The following is a 12,994-nucleotide window of genomic DNA, read 5'->3' as shown; positions in this document are numbered from 1 at the left end:
TCATGAAAACAAAGGGTTTGTTAATTTACATAGTTTCCTTTGGCACTGTAAATGGAAAAAAGAAAAAAGATTTTCCTCTGTTTATAATTTCTTCCCCAAAAACTACAGATTGCATCCTTAAACTTGCAGGGGGCATGCGATTGGCTTAAAGGTGGAGAAAAAAAATGGTATCATGAAGTAAAAACAGACTTATTATCAGATACATACAGAAAATTCCCTGAGCAATCAAAGTAAAAGGTGAGGTTGATATTAACTGTTTTCATACACATTTGTTCCATTGGTGTACACGTTTTTGACTCAGGAGGAGTGTGTTTATCTCATGTGCGAGGCTGCTGTTTAGGCTACTGAGACAGACAAATGTTCAAATCTTCAGTCAACGAGACACTGCAATAAATGTATACATTTGTATTCAATCAAAATCCTTTGATTTCAATGATTTAAGGTTTCCAAGAACTGGCTCCTTGGGTTGCCGATAACGAATTGTTTTTCATTGTTTGTTCACATTACTTTATCTATGCAGCCTCACCCTGATTTATATCTGTGCAGCTCCACACATTCACAACTGGGAGCTCAGTGTTTTATCTCTGGCTCCACCAGCACACAAGCATTTCTCAAATGAGATAAATAAATTAATAAAACAAAAGGGTTGAACCATAAAAGAGTACCACAGAAAGCATTACCGAATGAACTGAAGGTCAGAGTTTGTTTATTTTTCCACAGTTACAGACAGTGAATGGAGCAGTGAGGGTGCAGGTGAGTTCACAGTCACCACCCTCACCTGTCACACACTGTTAGTCCTGCATACAGTAAACATCACTGACAGCCTGGTCTGTTAGATATGCTGGATTTAGTGAATTTAAGAATAAAGAATGCAAGACTTGCCATAATACTTATTATTCTGACTGACTTTACACTATACATTTATGACTGTGTACCTGTATATTAAAACCAGTCAATTATTTCCTAACCTGGACAATGGAAATACTAAAGGTTAATTTGTGGAAGTCATGCATCCACCAGGGGGCACAGCTGGAAAGGTTTACCTATGTACTCACTCAGTAATCCTTACTAATACAAACTGTGTAAATGGTTTGACAAAGCTTTACAAAAAAAATGAATAAATAAACAAAAAAAAGTTTGCTGTAACAAACAGGTAAAAGCTCTCAGTTCTCCAATTTTTCAATTGTTTGTTCCAAACATTTAGTTTAAGACGATGAAATTAAAATTTAAATTGAAATGTAGTAGAATAGTAGTAGCTGAAGGGTGAGTAGGAGCAATAGCAGCAGTATTTGTAGTAGTAGTGGTTTGTAAAAGGAATAGCAGTAGTAGCGAAAGTGGCAGTAGTAGTAGTTGCAGTACAAGTGGCAGTAGTAGGAACAGCAGTAAGAGCAGGGGAAGTCTAGTCATTAGAAAGTTTTGGTATGGGGGTAAAAGCACAGTTGGATAAATACAGGTCCAGTAATTCAAACCGTGAAACAAAAAAAACATAAACATTTTTCGATAGAAAATATGGCTCACCTCATAAATAAGCAGGAACAAAAATTACACAGAATATAACTAAAAATGTTTTGTTGTGTGGTGTAGATCTCAGGGAACATTTTGTCCATCTCTGATTGGCATTCAGTGCAGTCTGCAGCCTGCAGGGTGCTGCTAATCTCATCACAGCCACTGATCACGTCATGAGGAAAAACAGTTATGTCAAGAATTCAGCTTATTTTTTCATCGTGTTATGGATCCAAAAGTTGCCCACTAGAGTCTTTGTACAAGTGTGATTGAAGGTAAGCTTTCACTTGAATGTTATTTAATGTACTTACACCGTCTTCACATGAACGTCAGATTATCAGAATCAAAGTAGCTCAACAGGTAGTCTTTGACATCATGTGCCACACAGATATCTCTTATACATGATCAGGTGGCAGATAAAAAGGCCCACACAATAAAGAGAAAAGGTAATCTGATAAGGCATTTGTTTTTGTTATTGTATTGTGAAACTTGACAAATCACCATTTTATTCATAAGATTAAGACCTTAAGGGCAAACACTTCTGCCCATACTGAGAGGGTTGAAACAAGGTCAGGGCCAATAAGGTTTCACAGCAACCAAACAGGGTCACAACTTTTTAATCACAATTTTTTTTTTTTCAAACTATGCACTGTAATAAGAGTCCAACAAGTTTCATTTGCAGCAGCCATTAAGTGAATGACTGCTTGACCTTTCTTTTTTCAGAGAGAAATAATGGTGTAAGTGATGCATTTTGGTGCTTGGGGAGATGTTTACAGTTTAATACTGTAATACAATACCCATTGCAGAAACTGGGCAGAAACTGGGTTTGTTTAACATTCAGACACGTCAGACTTTGTTTGATGATGCATGTAGGTTTAGAGGCACAACTTATGTTAGTAATTTTAGCAACAGACAGTGAATTTGAAGTTGATATTCCCGAGACTGAGTAAAATGTGTCTGAGGTGAGAAACTGAGGTAATTACCTCGGACAAAATCATATTTATTAACCATATACTGTGAGTATTCTACAATGTCAGAAGCCAGGAATTGCAATAGCATGTGTATAATGAAGCATAACTTCGAACTGATATGCATAATTGAGACGATGGTCAGATGGATGCAAATTACTAGTGAAGGCCTGCAGATGGATGTAAGCGCCTCTTCAGTCCCCCTGGTTTTTCCGACAACAGTCTGTGGAATCTAAATTTGGACTGCAACATTTCTCAATGAACTGTTCAAATGACAATCCTTCCTCCCAGCTTAAGCGTCTTAAATTACATTTAAAATTACTAGTTCATTTAAAAACTAGTTCAGCTTTATCAGGGGCAAAGTATCACTGTTACCACAAACATGGAGTATAGTCTACATGTGTAAAAGAGGCTATTTATTGTATTATAAAATATTTTACAAATATATACATGTATTTATAAGATTTAACAGATGTCCTCTTGCTTTTAATTATGACTTTATATTTCTATTAAAAAACATCTGGTGTGTTAACCAACCTTTTCTTAACGCTAATTTCCTTGTTGTATCCTTCTTTTTAGTTGTTCAGTTTACTTGTGTGGGCCTATTTTCTGATTGATTATGTAAATTCAAGAAGTTGGGGGAAAATGTCTTTCTTCTCTTTTACAGGTTTTACGGTACATATATCCAAGTAACGGAAGTCGCTGTGACGACTTCCTTGGCAACGAGAAGCTTCTTCTGCGGCGTAATTGTGTATAGCATATTGCTAAACGCACCCATTGAAAGATGTTTCTGATTCGCTTTTCTCCTTTTAAAGTTGTTTTATTTTATTAGAAACATTTAAAAAAATATACAATGACGGAAAGTAAGTTGTAGCAAGCGACGTAGGAGAGATAATACGAGCTATCCGAGCTATGTTGCTAATGCTAATCAGCTAGCCATGACGCTTCTTCGTTCTGTTGACGGCAACATGTCTCTTTGACGAAATGAATTCCCGCCAGTGGTGTCGTGCCGTTCAGATATTTCTTGTCTTGTGTGGTCGTTTGGCAAACGCAGCCACAGAGTCAGGGGTCACCTCAACCTTTAACTCGACCGGAGAGTCTGTGAGCTCACCGACCCCTGCTCCGGGCGGTACAGAGGCTGTGGACTCAGCCAGTGTCGGCCCCACTGAGGCAGCTGCCCTCAACTTCACTCAGGACTCTCCAAACACGACGCAGGCTGTGTCTGAAGCTCCCACTGTGGCCACTGAAGAGCCCCCTGCAACCACCGCCCAACCTCTGGTGACTTCAGAAGGTACCTTACATCTGTTCTTCATGTTATGATTGATTTAAACTGTCAGTCCAGCTACCTTTGTTTTCAATCTGCAACAAGTCCTTTGTTTAAGTGTCTCCAATGTCATATCCGTCAAATTGCCACCCTACTATGTATGCAAGCTAGACCCAATTTGAACCTGTCCTTCTGATTCATTTTTGTAAATACATGGCTGCCAAACCATTTTATCTCTTTAGGAGCCCATTGGTAATGCAAGGCACTGATCTTTTTAGTAGTTTTTCTATGAAATAATCTGGTAATCCTGAGGATTTTGACAGCTGCCCACAGCCATAGCTGCAGAACTTGTTGAGATTTCAGATCTCGTGGGAGATGCTTTTATTACAGCTTGTTTAAAGTCAGACTTATAAGTAAATACATTTCACTTAGAGATCTAAAGTAAGTATCAGTATTGAATAAAGTGTACCAACAATGCATGCTCAGCTCAACATTTTGACTATTTCCAGTTCTATCTCTGTTCAGTGGTCACAAACCTTTTTGAATTCAGTTTTTACAATGGTAGTGTCTTTACAATAATCGCAGTCACACATTTTAAGGCTTAAAATCATTTGACTGACAGTGTCTCCACTACAGCTTACATATAGTATGTAACATTATTGCATTAAAATGTCTGAAAACAACCAGACCCGTATTAAATCTTTCGCTGAGTTGTGTACTTAGATGATCTCAACTGATCCCTGCCCTGGCGCTTTCACTTTCTGTACAGAGTCAAAGAGTGAGGGAGAAAGTTGGCGTTGCTAAATGTAATGTGAATAAATCATTAAAAAATTACCTCATCTGTGAACGTGTCTGTCTAAAAAACATCAGGTAGATGTACACTGACAGTGGTGGTTGCTTATCACTGAAGACAACAACTCCCAAAATCCCACACTGCTACATGTTTTGTTTTGGTTCAGAGTCCCCTAGTGGCCGGAATTACATTTGCATTTAAACCAGTGAACCTGGTAACATTCTGTAAATACACAAAACTCGGGTTGTCCTGACTAACACAAGACTTTTCTGTTGTCGCCCAGGTTGTCTCTGTGATTTAACCCCTGATTTCTGTGACATCGGCTGCTGTTGTGACGTGGTTGATTGTGGTATCGCAAACTTGAGCACCGTCTTCACTGGATGTCCACAGAAATCCATGTAAGTCTTCTGGACATGCCCTGGTGTTGAAGCAAATTAGAGGCAGATCACTTGCCTTTAAGTAAACCATTTTATTTTACAGATCAGGAGTCTGCGTTGAGAAATGGCTGATGTTCAGGGCCAACGTGGATTCATCTGTCATCACTGTGACCGATTCCTTGTTTTGCGTCCGTACTGAAGGTACATAGATGCACTGAGAATATAATAATTTAAAAGACGTGGTATAGTTTATGTTAAAATTAATTAACATTTATCACTGCTATCACCAGGTGAATCACTGCTAAAAGAGCAACATAAAGGTATCCTTCACTAACGCTAAAAATCAAAATTTTTTAAAAACTTCTCCCAACAGAAAAAGCACCCCAGTCCCTGCCAGCTCTCCCTCAGTATCCAGTCTTGGGGGACTCGTACCATTTCTCACCCCCAGCACCTACAAGCATTGAACACAGCAGAGGTTTCTACAGGGTAAACAATAGTTTTTTTCTTTTACTTTTTATTAGTAATAAACTCTTGCGATGTAAGGGTGCTAGTGTACTGTGGGTATATTTTGTAGGTCGATGATGTCATCCAGACGTACTTCTCCAGCTCGTCTGTTCGGGGCCTCCTTCGTCAGCCATCTCCAGGCGCTGCTGCTGCATTCTGTGTCAATCGCAACCCTGCAAGTAAGTTCACACCAAATGACGTTAAAGGGACAAAACACATATAATACTGTGCTCAATGTTGTGCCTATATATTACAACCATATCAAGCGCTTTAACTCTTATTTCTAAACACTTTCTGTATTTCTCTGCAGAGTTCATGAGGTCTGTGTCTTTGTCTTGTGTGCGCATGTTAACTCCTCAGTCATGCACCACAGACCCAGGTCTGAACGCCCACTCCTACTTCTCCGACCTGAGTCTGATCAAGGTCAGCTAGTCTGCCAGCACTAAATGCTTTTATGTAGATAATTACTGTAAGTATCTCACAGCAGAAAGGCTAACATCAGCATTTCTTAATTACAGGTTCCAGTAGTGGAGACGGCACTAGTGTCAGACTTTCTGGTAAGTCAACGACTGTGCATACAGCTCAAAGCCACATATGAATCTGTGCCTTGTCCTGTGTCTACCATATGAAAATCTGTATCCATAGAATAAAAAATAACTTTTTAGTTGTCGCTTTTAGATTTGGTCTTGTGAGTGTGGAGTAACCAGACTGTAAAAGCACAGTATGTGCATACAAAAACAAATCTTTTATACTAAGAGTTAATTCCATTTAAAGCTTTTATTTCTTCCAACGTAAGGAGCTTTATTCACTCGTTTCAGGTCCCAGTTACCCCGCTGTCTGAGTGGCCTGAACCAAGCAAACAAAACAACTCTTGTGTCAATGTAGTGAAAAAGGTGTGTAGGAAAGCATTTTTATTTTATTTTTTCCCCTCCAGCATTTGTCTCATAAATCACAAATTGTCAATCTCAATTCCCTCGCAGGTGGAGTTTATCATAGGATACAACGGCAGAGGGGAGCTCATGAATGCAACAGTGAACATGGTCTTAGCTGATGTGGATCCAAGTCAGTTGCTGTTGCAGACACACTCTGTACAGTTCCAGGTAGCCTGTTGATGCCCCAGATTTCACAATTAAATGAGCTACAGATTCAAACATTGTGATTAATGCCATGTCTCTCCTCCAGCTGGTGACATCCAGTCCCTCTTCAAGGGAACTGATTCCTTCAGTCGGACTCAGCACTGGATCTCCAGTCATTGGTCGCTTTGCTGGAGAAGTGAAGCCTGTATCCTCACAAATAACATCATGAACTGCTCTTTATGTTTCATTCATCCATGAAGCTTAGAGCCAATTAATGCATCGCAGTTCCTTGACAGCGAGTTAGCTGAGGACAATGGGGGTGTCACAGAGTGGGGAGTGTTCCTCTGACACCAGCAGGCGAGCACCCATCCTCTTCACACACAACACCATCACTGGTTGCACATTCAGGTGAGTACACTACTTCTCTGTCTAGTTTTAACCGATGTGTCTTAGATGAATGGTAGTGGTGCAGGATTGAATTTTATTCCAACTGACTGTATTCTCTCCATGCCCTGTTGAGGTCCCCATCTGGTGACTGCTCAGAGCTGCGATCCCAGATTTATGGGATCTTGCAGGGACTCGCTACGCCTGATGTGATTGCCATGAACTGGGGCTCCAAAACGGACTGGACGAGAGTCATCACGCAGGAGTGTCCTGTCAGCATGCAGGTGCAACTTCATCAGGAATGAAGAAAAACTGTCTTGCAGATCATTAGACTTGAATAAGAAGTCCTTTGCAGCTGTTTGCCTCTACTATCTTGGATGTAGTTGTTTAAACGAAGCAGTGGTTTGAACATATAACCTCGTGTTTCTCCTATTCACAGTCATGTATTTTGTTCCCTTTCTCAGGAAACGTGTGAATCAGGCTGCATCCTCCCCAACTCTCTCTCCATACAAATGCTGTGGGCTCGCCAGGGTCTCCTAGACCTTCCCCAGAAATACATCCTGGGGGGCAAATACCTTTTCAAGTGTAAAAAATTTAAGGTAGGCATGTATACTCTCTTCTTGTGATGCCAGGGTCATACACACACATGAAGGTCTCCTCTATGAAAAGTGTCCAAACACTCTTCTCTTGTTTTCTTTTTTCAGTGTCCTATGACGTCCCCTATCGCTCTAACGACTGAAGTGACATTTGCCGACATTACAGTTTACCCAGAACCCCCCAGGGGCTCCCCTCAGCCTAACTGGAAGTTTGCATTTGGTTTCTTCACCAGAGGCATTGCTGAGCTGGACGGGCACTTTATTGTTAACAGCAGTGACGCTGAGAAGGTCATGTGGAGTTTAATGCTGTTCACAATAATGTTACTAACAGGATTAGAATTCTTCACCAGGTAGTCGGATTGCTACAGAGAAGCAGTTAGGGAATTTGTAAAGTTTTGAGGGTTTCTTATCTTGAGGAAAACGTTGTATATGAATATATTTTCACTAAGTGATTTTATTTTATTAGACTTTTTTACAAAATAAAAAGTTATCCATTTGAACAAAACAAATTAATTTATTCTTTTGTACATTTGGAGGAATAAATAAATTTTTACAAGTCTTGTATGTGGCCTCCTTTCACTGAGGTAAAGACGCATTTGTCTCACAGAGCTCCTCTCCTCTCTCCTCCTTTTGGTGCGATTGTTTTCGTCTCCTCTTTTGTTCCGTGTGGCGTACGTAGTTGAGGAGATGGACGATTGCAGCTGGAGTGATGCCTTGCAAACGTGTAGCAGCACCCAGCTGGAGGATAAAACAGGGTATTAGTTGCATATATATTTGTATGTGACAGCACAAAAGTTTAATTCATTTTGCCAAGAGTTGACTGATATATTGGCTCTTCTGCAGCTAGAAAGAATGATTTTGGAAAGTAACAAATACACTGAATGTGCAGACTCACCGTGCTGGGTCGAACTCTGTCTAAAATCTCTCTGACTTCCTGAGAAAGTGACACCGGCAGAGAGAAATAGTCGATGTCCTGTGGCAGAGACATCTTCTCCTCCTTCTGGATTCTCTCAATCTCTTTCTTCTGTAGGTCACAGTGTGGCCTATACACAGCTGAACAGCAGGAGAAATGTTTTAATGACAGAGAGTTAACTGTTGTGGCAAAATTTAGAAGCAGTGCAGAGGTATATCTGAGCCAACTATTATAATTACCCTCTATCTTTAGTCTTTGTGAGAACTCCATGTAAGGTGAAAGGCACTCTGGGTAGGCGGATGCCAACATTTCAAACGAGACATCATTGTACTGCAGCATGTTCATACCACTGATGGAAGAAGCCACGAATTAACAGTCAGGATCAAAATTGACCTGAGGTTTTACTTTGACCTTGAAATCCTCATCACTCACGTCACTATGGTGTTCTTAGCCTCACTGATGTGGATGTTGGGCAGCTTTTTCCTCCAGGTGGGGGTGGACACAGTGAGCGTCTGAAGGGCTTCCAGTGCGTCCTGCAGACTGTCCCGCACTCTCACAGCCTCCTGGTGGCGTAAAGAGGACACACATCCCACCTCCTCAAACCCTGAGGGAGGAAGATTTTTATGAGAGGAGAAAAACTAAAAGACAGGAATAATATACAATGATCTAATAAATTCAAAGACTTAGATAATATATGATGTTTATTATAATGTTGTTTTTATTTAGATAAAACGTGAGAAAGGATTGCTCCATTTATGCAACAGTGGAATGAGTTTAGGCTTTTAGGGAAGTTCAAGGGTCCACTGGAAATAATCACCAAGCATGGACTGTGCCTACCTTTCAGAGTAAGACGGAGGTCAGCGTTGTCCGGCCTTAGAGAGGTTCTGAACTCAGCCCGGCTGGTGAACATGCGGTAGGGCTCTGTGACGCCTCGACTCACCAGATCATCAATGAGAACGCCAATATAACTCTCCGTACGAGACAGCATCACTGCTGGCAAGGAGAGCGCCCAGCGGGCGGCGTTCACACCCGCCCACAGGCCCTGCACAGAGAAGAGGTGGTGTGTTCCTAAATACTACACAAACGAGATCCCCAACATTTTCCATGAGGAGGAAGGATCCACCCTCCACACCTCCAACTGATACAACCAGCAACAAGTAATACCTGTTCGACAGAAAGTTCCTCATTCTCAAACTCCTGAAAAATATAACTACATGAGACACCTAACAGTGAGATTACACCTGCTGTCTACAACAAGTTCATTTGTTCATATTAGTATACAGGATGATCTGTGCTTCCAGCTGTGTGCACATGTGTGTCCATCTATGGGATGGGGTGTGGAAGCTACCTGTGCGGCGGCCTCCTCGTACCCCGTTGTTCCGTTAATCTGACCGGCCAGAAAGAGACCCTGGGTGTTTTTCACCTGGAGGGCAGGGCTCAGCTGAGTGGGACACACAAAGTCGTACTGCACACCATAGCCTGGAGGAGCCCGAAACACAAGAAACGTTCAGGGAACACTTAACTGTCAAATCTATGACCGTAGGCACTCAAACAGGACTCAGGAGGTGTACCAGGTGTGTGGATCTCCGCTCTGTGCATGGCGGGGATTTCTCTGATGAGGCGGAGCTGCACGTCAGGGGGCATGGTCATGGAGAGACCCTGAGGGTACAAGAGGTCAGAGGTCAACCCCTCGGGCTCCAGCCACACCTGGTGCTGTCGCCCCGGAAAGCGAAGCACTCTGGACTCAATGGAGGGGCAGTACCTGTGAGAGACGATGACTAGAGTTCAGAACCCAGAGTGTACAATGTTTGACATTAACATAATGTGCGTGTGTGTGTGAGTGTTTACCTGGGACCCTTGGCGTCTTCCTGTATGTGACAGTTGAGATGAAGACTCTCCATCACCACTCTCTCTACACCAGGCGTCGTATGGGTCAGGTGGCAGGGAAGCTGGTCTTCAGGCTTAAGAGGAGTTTAGTTTAGACAAACCAATTAATTAAATGTGAAAGAAAGAAAGAAAGAAAGAAAGAAAAAGAAAGAAAGGAGCATTGTAAAAGAAATTTTACCTTGCAGCGCGTGTGTGTATTAAGGAAGCTGAATGGAGTTGGTGTACTGTCAGAGGGGAATAGTTCAGCTAGGGAGAGGTCAACTGAATCCTTCACAATCCTGGGAGGGGTACCGGTCCTCAGCCTGCCAATCCTCAGCCCCAGCCTCTCCCTCAACGTCTGGGACAGCCCAGCACTCGACGGGGCGTCTCCAATCCGGCCCCCTGGCGATGAGGTTTGGCCCATGAAGAGAGAGCCAGACAGGAACGTACCGGTAGTGAGAACCACCGAGCTGGCTGAGATGGGCTGGCTTCCATTTGCTGAGAAGACGATAACAGAAATGGATAATTGTAAACTGATTACCTTAGTATTTCTTCTGATTGCCAGCTTATATTGGAAAATGTGCGCATTTTGCAATAATATAAGACTGGCTGACATCGATATCAGATTTTAAACTCCAGATTCTGTACAAAATCTGCCTGATATTCTATATATATTTAGTGGAGACACAATTTGATCTACTGACAGTTGTGATAAGTGATAGTTTGTTAGATATACAGTACTCACAGGTTGGTTTCTGACTAGACTGACTAATAAACAAAGAAAGCCATGATTAATGAGAATTTCTTGGTTAAATAGTAAACCCCTAATCATAACAATAAGATAAAAAGCTAAATATTGGCTCATCAACTCGTACCCAAACATATCCCAGTGACTCTGTGGTGTCCCGGTTCCTCTGGGTCTGGTTCTGTCACCAGCAGCTCCTCCACTGAGCCCTCCAACACCGTCAGCCTCGGAGTGGACAGCAGCTCCGACTGAATAGGAAACAACAGGCAGGGACATAGTTGACAACATTTTCTGAATCATTCACAGAGAAAAGGAAACCTTCTTTTACATCTGTGTACCTGAATGAATTCGCGGTAGAGCTGGCGGTCCAGCTGGGCCCTTGGGCCCCACACAGCAGGGCCTTTTCTACGATTCAGGATGGAGAAATGGATCCCAGCCCAGTCTCCTGCTCGACCACACAGCCCATCCAGGGCATCTACCTCCTTCACCAGCTGTCCCTTCCCCACTCCTCCCAGAGAGGGGTTACAGGACAGAGCGCCTAGAAAGAAAAACTAGTCTTCAATCAAATTCACCAAAAACATGATGGGCCGTCTGCACTCTCTTCGATGAAGCCCTTCCTCTTACCGATGGTGTGTATTTTCTGTGTGACCAGGAGCGTCTCAGCTCCCACTCTGGCTGCTGCGGCCGCCGCCTCGGTCCCCGCATGACCCCCACCCACAACAATGACATCATACTGCTGTCGAGCAAGGTGACTGGCCCGTCTGGAAACCTGTACCAGGAAACTCTGCAGGGGGGGAAGCTTCTTTGAAAACATGTGAGACGCACACCTGGAGAGGGAAGGATACAAAGTGAAATGGCTTTAATATTTAATTAAATAGAAATTACTTGAAAGTACGATGGCATATGACCCCATATTTTAACATTTGCGCTGCTCTCATTACTTTATAAACTGCTGCTCAAGTGCAAAATAATAAAAAGGAAAACAACAATCACTACATATGAGGGACAGATTGAGATTTAAAAGGGCACTCCGCAGATTTTAGTGCAGTTTGCTCATCACAAGTACTGCTGTGAAAACTGTTGCGTCATATTTTTGTCCCACTTTCCAAAGTTCGAATGAAATTAATCTGAAAATGATGCTGGTGATGCCATCAGGTGTCAAAAGCAAGACACGTCTGGATGAATTATGGGAGATGGAGGCTTAAGCATTACTGAAGCTTGATCCATAGTATGGACTTTAACTGATGATGTCTTTCTTGGCCTCTGCTTTCTAAAGTCTCAGTTCCATTGTTAAAAATCCCAATTGATTTTATATGAATTCTGGTCGATTGCTATCACTGTTGATGAGGACATGTCGTTTAGGTCTTAAGCATTTGTTTATTTGATACATGAAACAGACTTTCGATGTAGCAGCAGTGTCACACATGGACCAATCATTTCTGTGTACGCTTTGTTTCTATGTAAAAACATCCTCGAAAACCACCACAGCATTGGTGAGCTAGCTCTTTCTTTACATTACATCGTACACAAGGAAACTTATTTCACAAGAACATCTAACTTGCATGAATTTAAACGCATGCGTATGTGTTCGTCGCACTTAACGTATTACTTAAGAGTATTTAAAAAAGGCAATGTTACTTACGATTCCCGCAGCTGACGGAAGAGGTCTCGTGTTTGAATAAGAGCGAGATTTACATAAAGGTCTTCGGTAAAATTACAAAACCGTTCCTATGTGACACAGACGCTCTCTGTGGAGGCCGCCATGCTGTGTGGAGCCTACAGTCGTAATGACGGGTGTATAGACGCACTGACAAAGTTGTTAAAGTTAAGTCAAGCCGGTTTGCCTTGACAGTACCTGTCCTTATAAAGTGTAAATAGATTAATTAATAAATGACTGAATGACGCGAGGGACAGCGACATAGACATGAAAAGGTGACGGGTGAAGGTTGAATGAATATCGAGGTGATACAAAATAAACAAAAACAACATTGACGTTTGTGCATGC

General features: G+C 42.1%; 2 protein-coding genes across 5 annotated transcripts; one reads left to right on the top strand and one right to left on the bottom strand.

Moving 5' to 3' along the window:
* Positions 1 to 3,169: 3,169 nt before the first annotated feature.
* On the top strand, positions 3,170 to 8,022 carry LOC115571748 (tectonic-3-like). The gene is made up of 14 exons (XM_030401315.1): positions 3,170 to 3,762; positions 4,812 to 4,926; positions 5,009 to 5,106; positions 5,279 to 5,391; positions 5,480 to 5,588; positions 5,720 to 5,832; positions 5,928 to 5,966; positions 6,228 to 6,302; positions 6,390 to 6,509; positions 6,592 to 6,690; positions 6,790 to 6,893; positions 7,006 to 7,153; positions 7,334 to 7,468; positions 7,574 to 8,022. Exons 1-14 carry the CDS (start codon positions 3,456 to 3,458, stop codon positions 7,817 to 7,819), a joined length of 1,821 nt encoding a protein of 606 aa, XP_030257175.1. The 5' UTR covers positions 3,170 to 3,455; the 3' UTR covers positions 7,820 to 8,022.
* Positions 5,402 to 12,786, bottom strand: mto1 (mitochondrial tRNA translation optimization 1). Of its 4 annotated transcripts, none has more exons than XM_030401312.1 (14): positions 12,632 to 12,786; positions 11,614 to 11,816; positions 11,328 to 11,527; positions 11,120 to 11,237; positions 10,444 to 10,742; positions 10,227 to 10,339; positions 9,950 to 10,140; positions 9,727 to 9,857; positions 9,216 to 9,420; positions 8,811 to 8,982; positions 8,618 to 8,727; positions 8,361 to 8,518; positions 8,020 to 8,203; positions 5,402 to 5,582 (listed from the first exon to the last, which is right to left on the bottom strand). In XM_030401312.1, exons 2-13 carry the CDS (start codon positions 11,801 to 11,803, stop codon positions 8,042 to 8,044), a joined length of 2,049 nt encoding a protein of 682 aa, XP_030257172.1. In that variant the 5' UTR covers positions 11,804 to 11,816; positions 12,632 to 12,786; the 3' UTR covers positions 5,402 to 5,582; positions 8,020 to 8,041. The 4 variants fall into 4 exon arrangements, with proteins under 4 accessions (XP_030257172.1, XP_030257170.1, XP_030257171.1 ...); XM_030401310.1 differs by having other exon boundaries at positions 8,071 to 8,203; XM_030401311.1 differs by lacking the exon at positions 12,632 to 12,786 and having other exon boundaries at positions 8,071 to 8,203; positions 11,614 to 11,830.
* Positions 12,787 to 12,994: the final 208 nt, after the last annotated feature.

The sequence above is a fragment of the Sparus aurata genome, chromosome 20 (genome assembly GCF_900880675.1).
Source record: "Sparus aurata chromosome 20, fSpaAur1.1, whole genome shotgun sequence".
In the NCBI taxonomy this organism is placed as follows: Eukaryota; Metazoa; Chordata; class Actinopteri; order Spariformes; family Sparidae; genus Sparus; species Sparus aurata.
The sequence above is the reverse complement of the archived record's forward strand: the minus strand, read 5'-3'. Positions and strand labels throughout refer to the sequence as shown.

Excerpts from the sequence above, each read along its gene's own strand:
- LOC115571748 (XM_030401315.1), top strand. The coding sequence starts at position 3,456 with ATGAATTCCCGCCAGTGGTGTCGTGCCGTTCAGATATTTCTTGTCTTG. Across the intron at positions 5,107-5,278 it reads GTTTTGCGTCCGTACTGAAG|AAAAAGCACCCCAGTCCCTG; the intron begins GTACATAGATGC and ends TTCTCCCAACAG. Across the intron at positions 6,510-6,591 it reads CACACTCTGTACAGTTCCAG|CTGGTGACATCCAGTCCCTC; the intron begins GTAGCCTGTTGA and ends TCTCTCCTCCAG.
- mto1 (XM_030401310.1), bottom strand. The coding sequence starts at position 11,803 with ATGTTTTCAAAGAAGCTTCCCCCCCTGCAGAGTTTCCTGGTACAGGTT. Across the intron at positions 9,858-9,949 it reads AGCGGAGATCCACACACCTG|GCTATGGTGTGCAGTACGAC; the intron begins GTACACCTCCTG and ends GGGCTCCTCCAG. Across the intron at positions 8,519-8,617 it reads ACAAAGACTAAAGATAGAGG|CTGTGTATAGGCCACACTGT; the intron begins GTAATTATAATA and ends CCTGCTGTTCAG.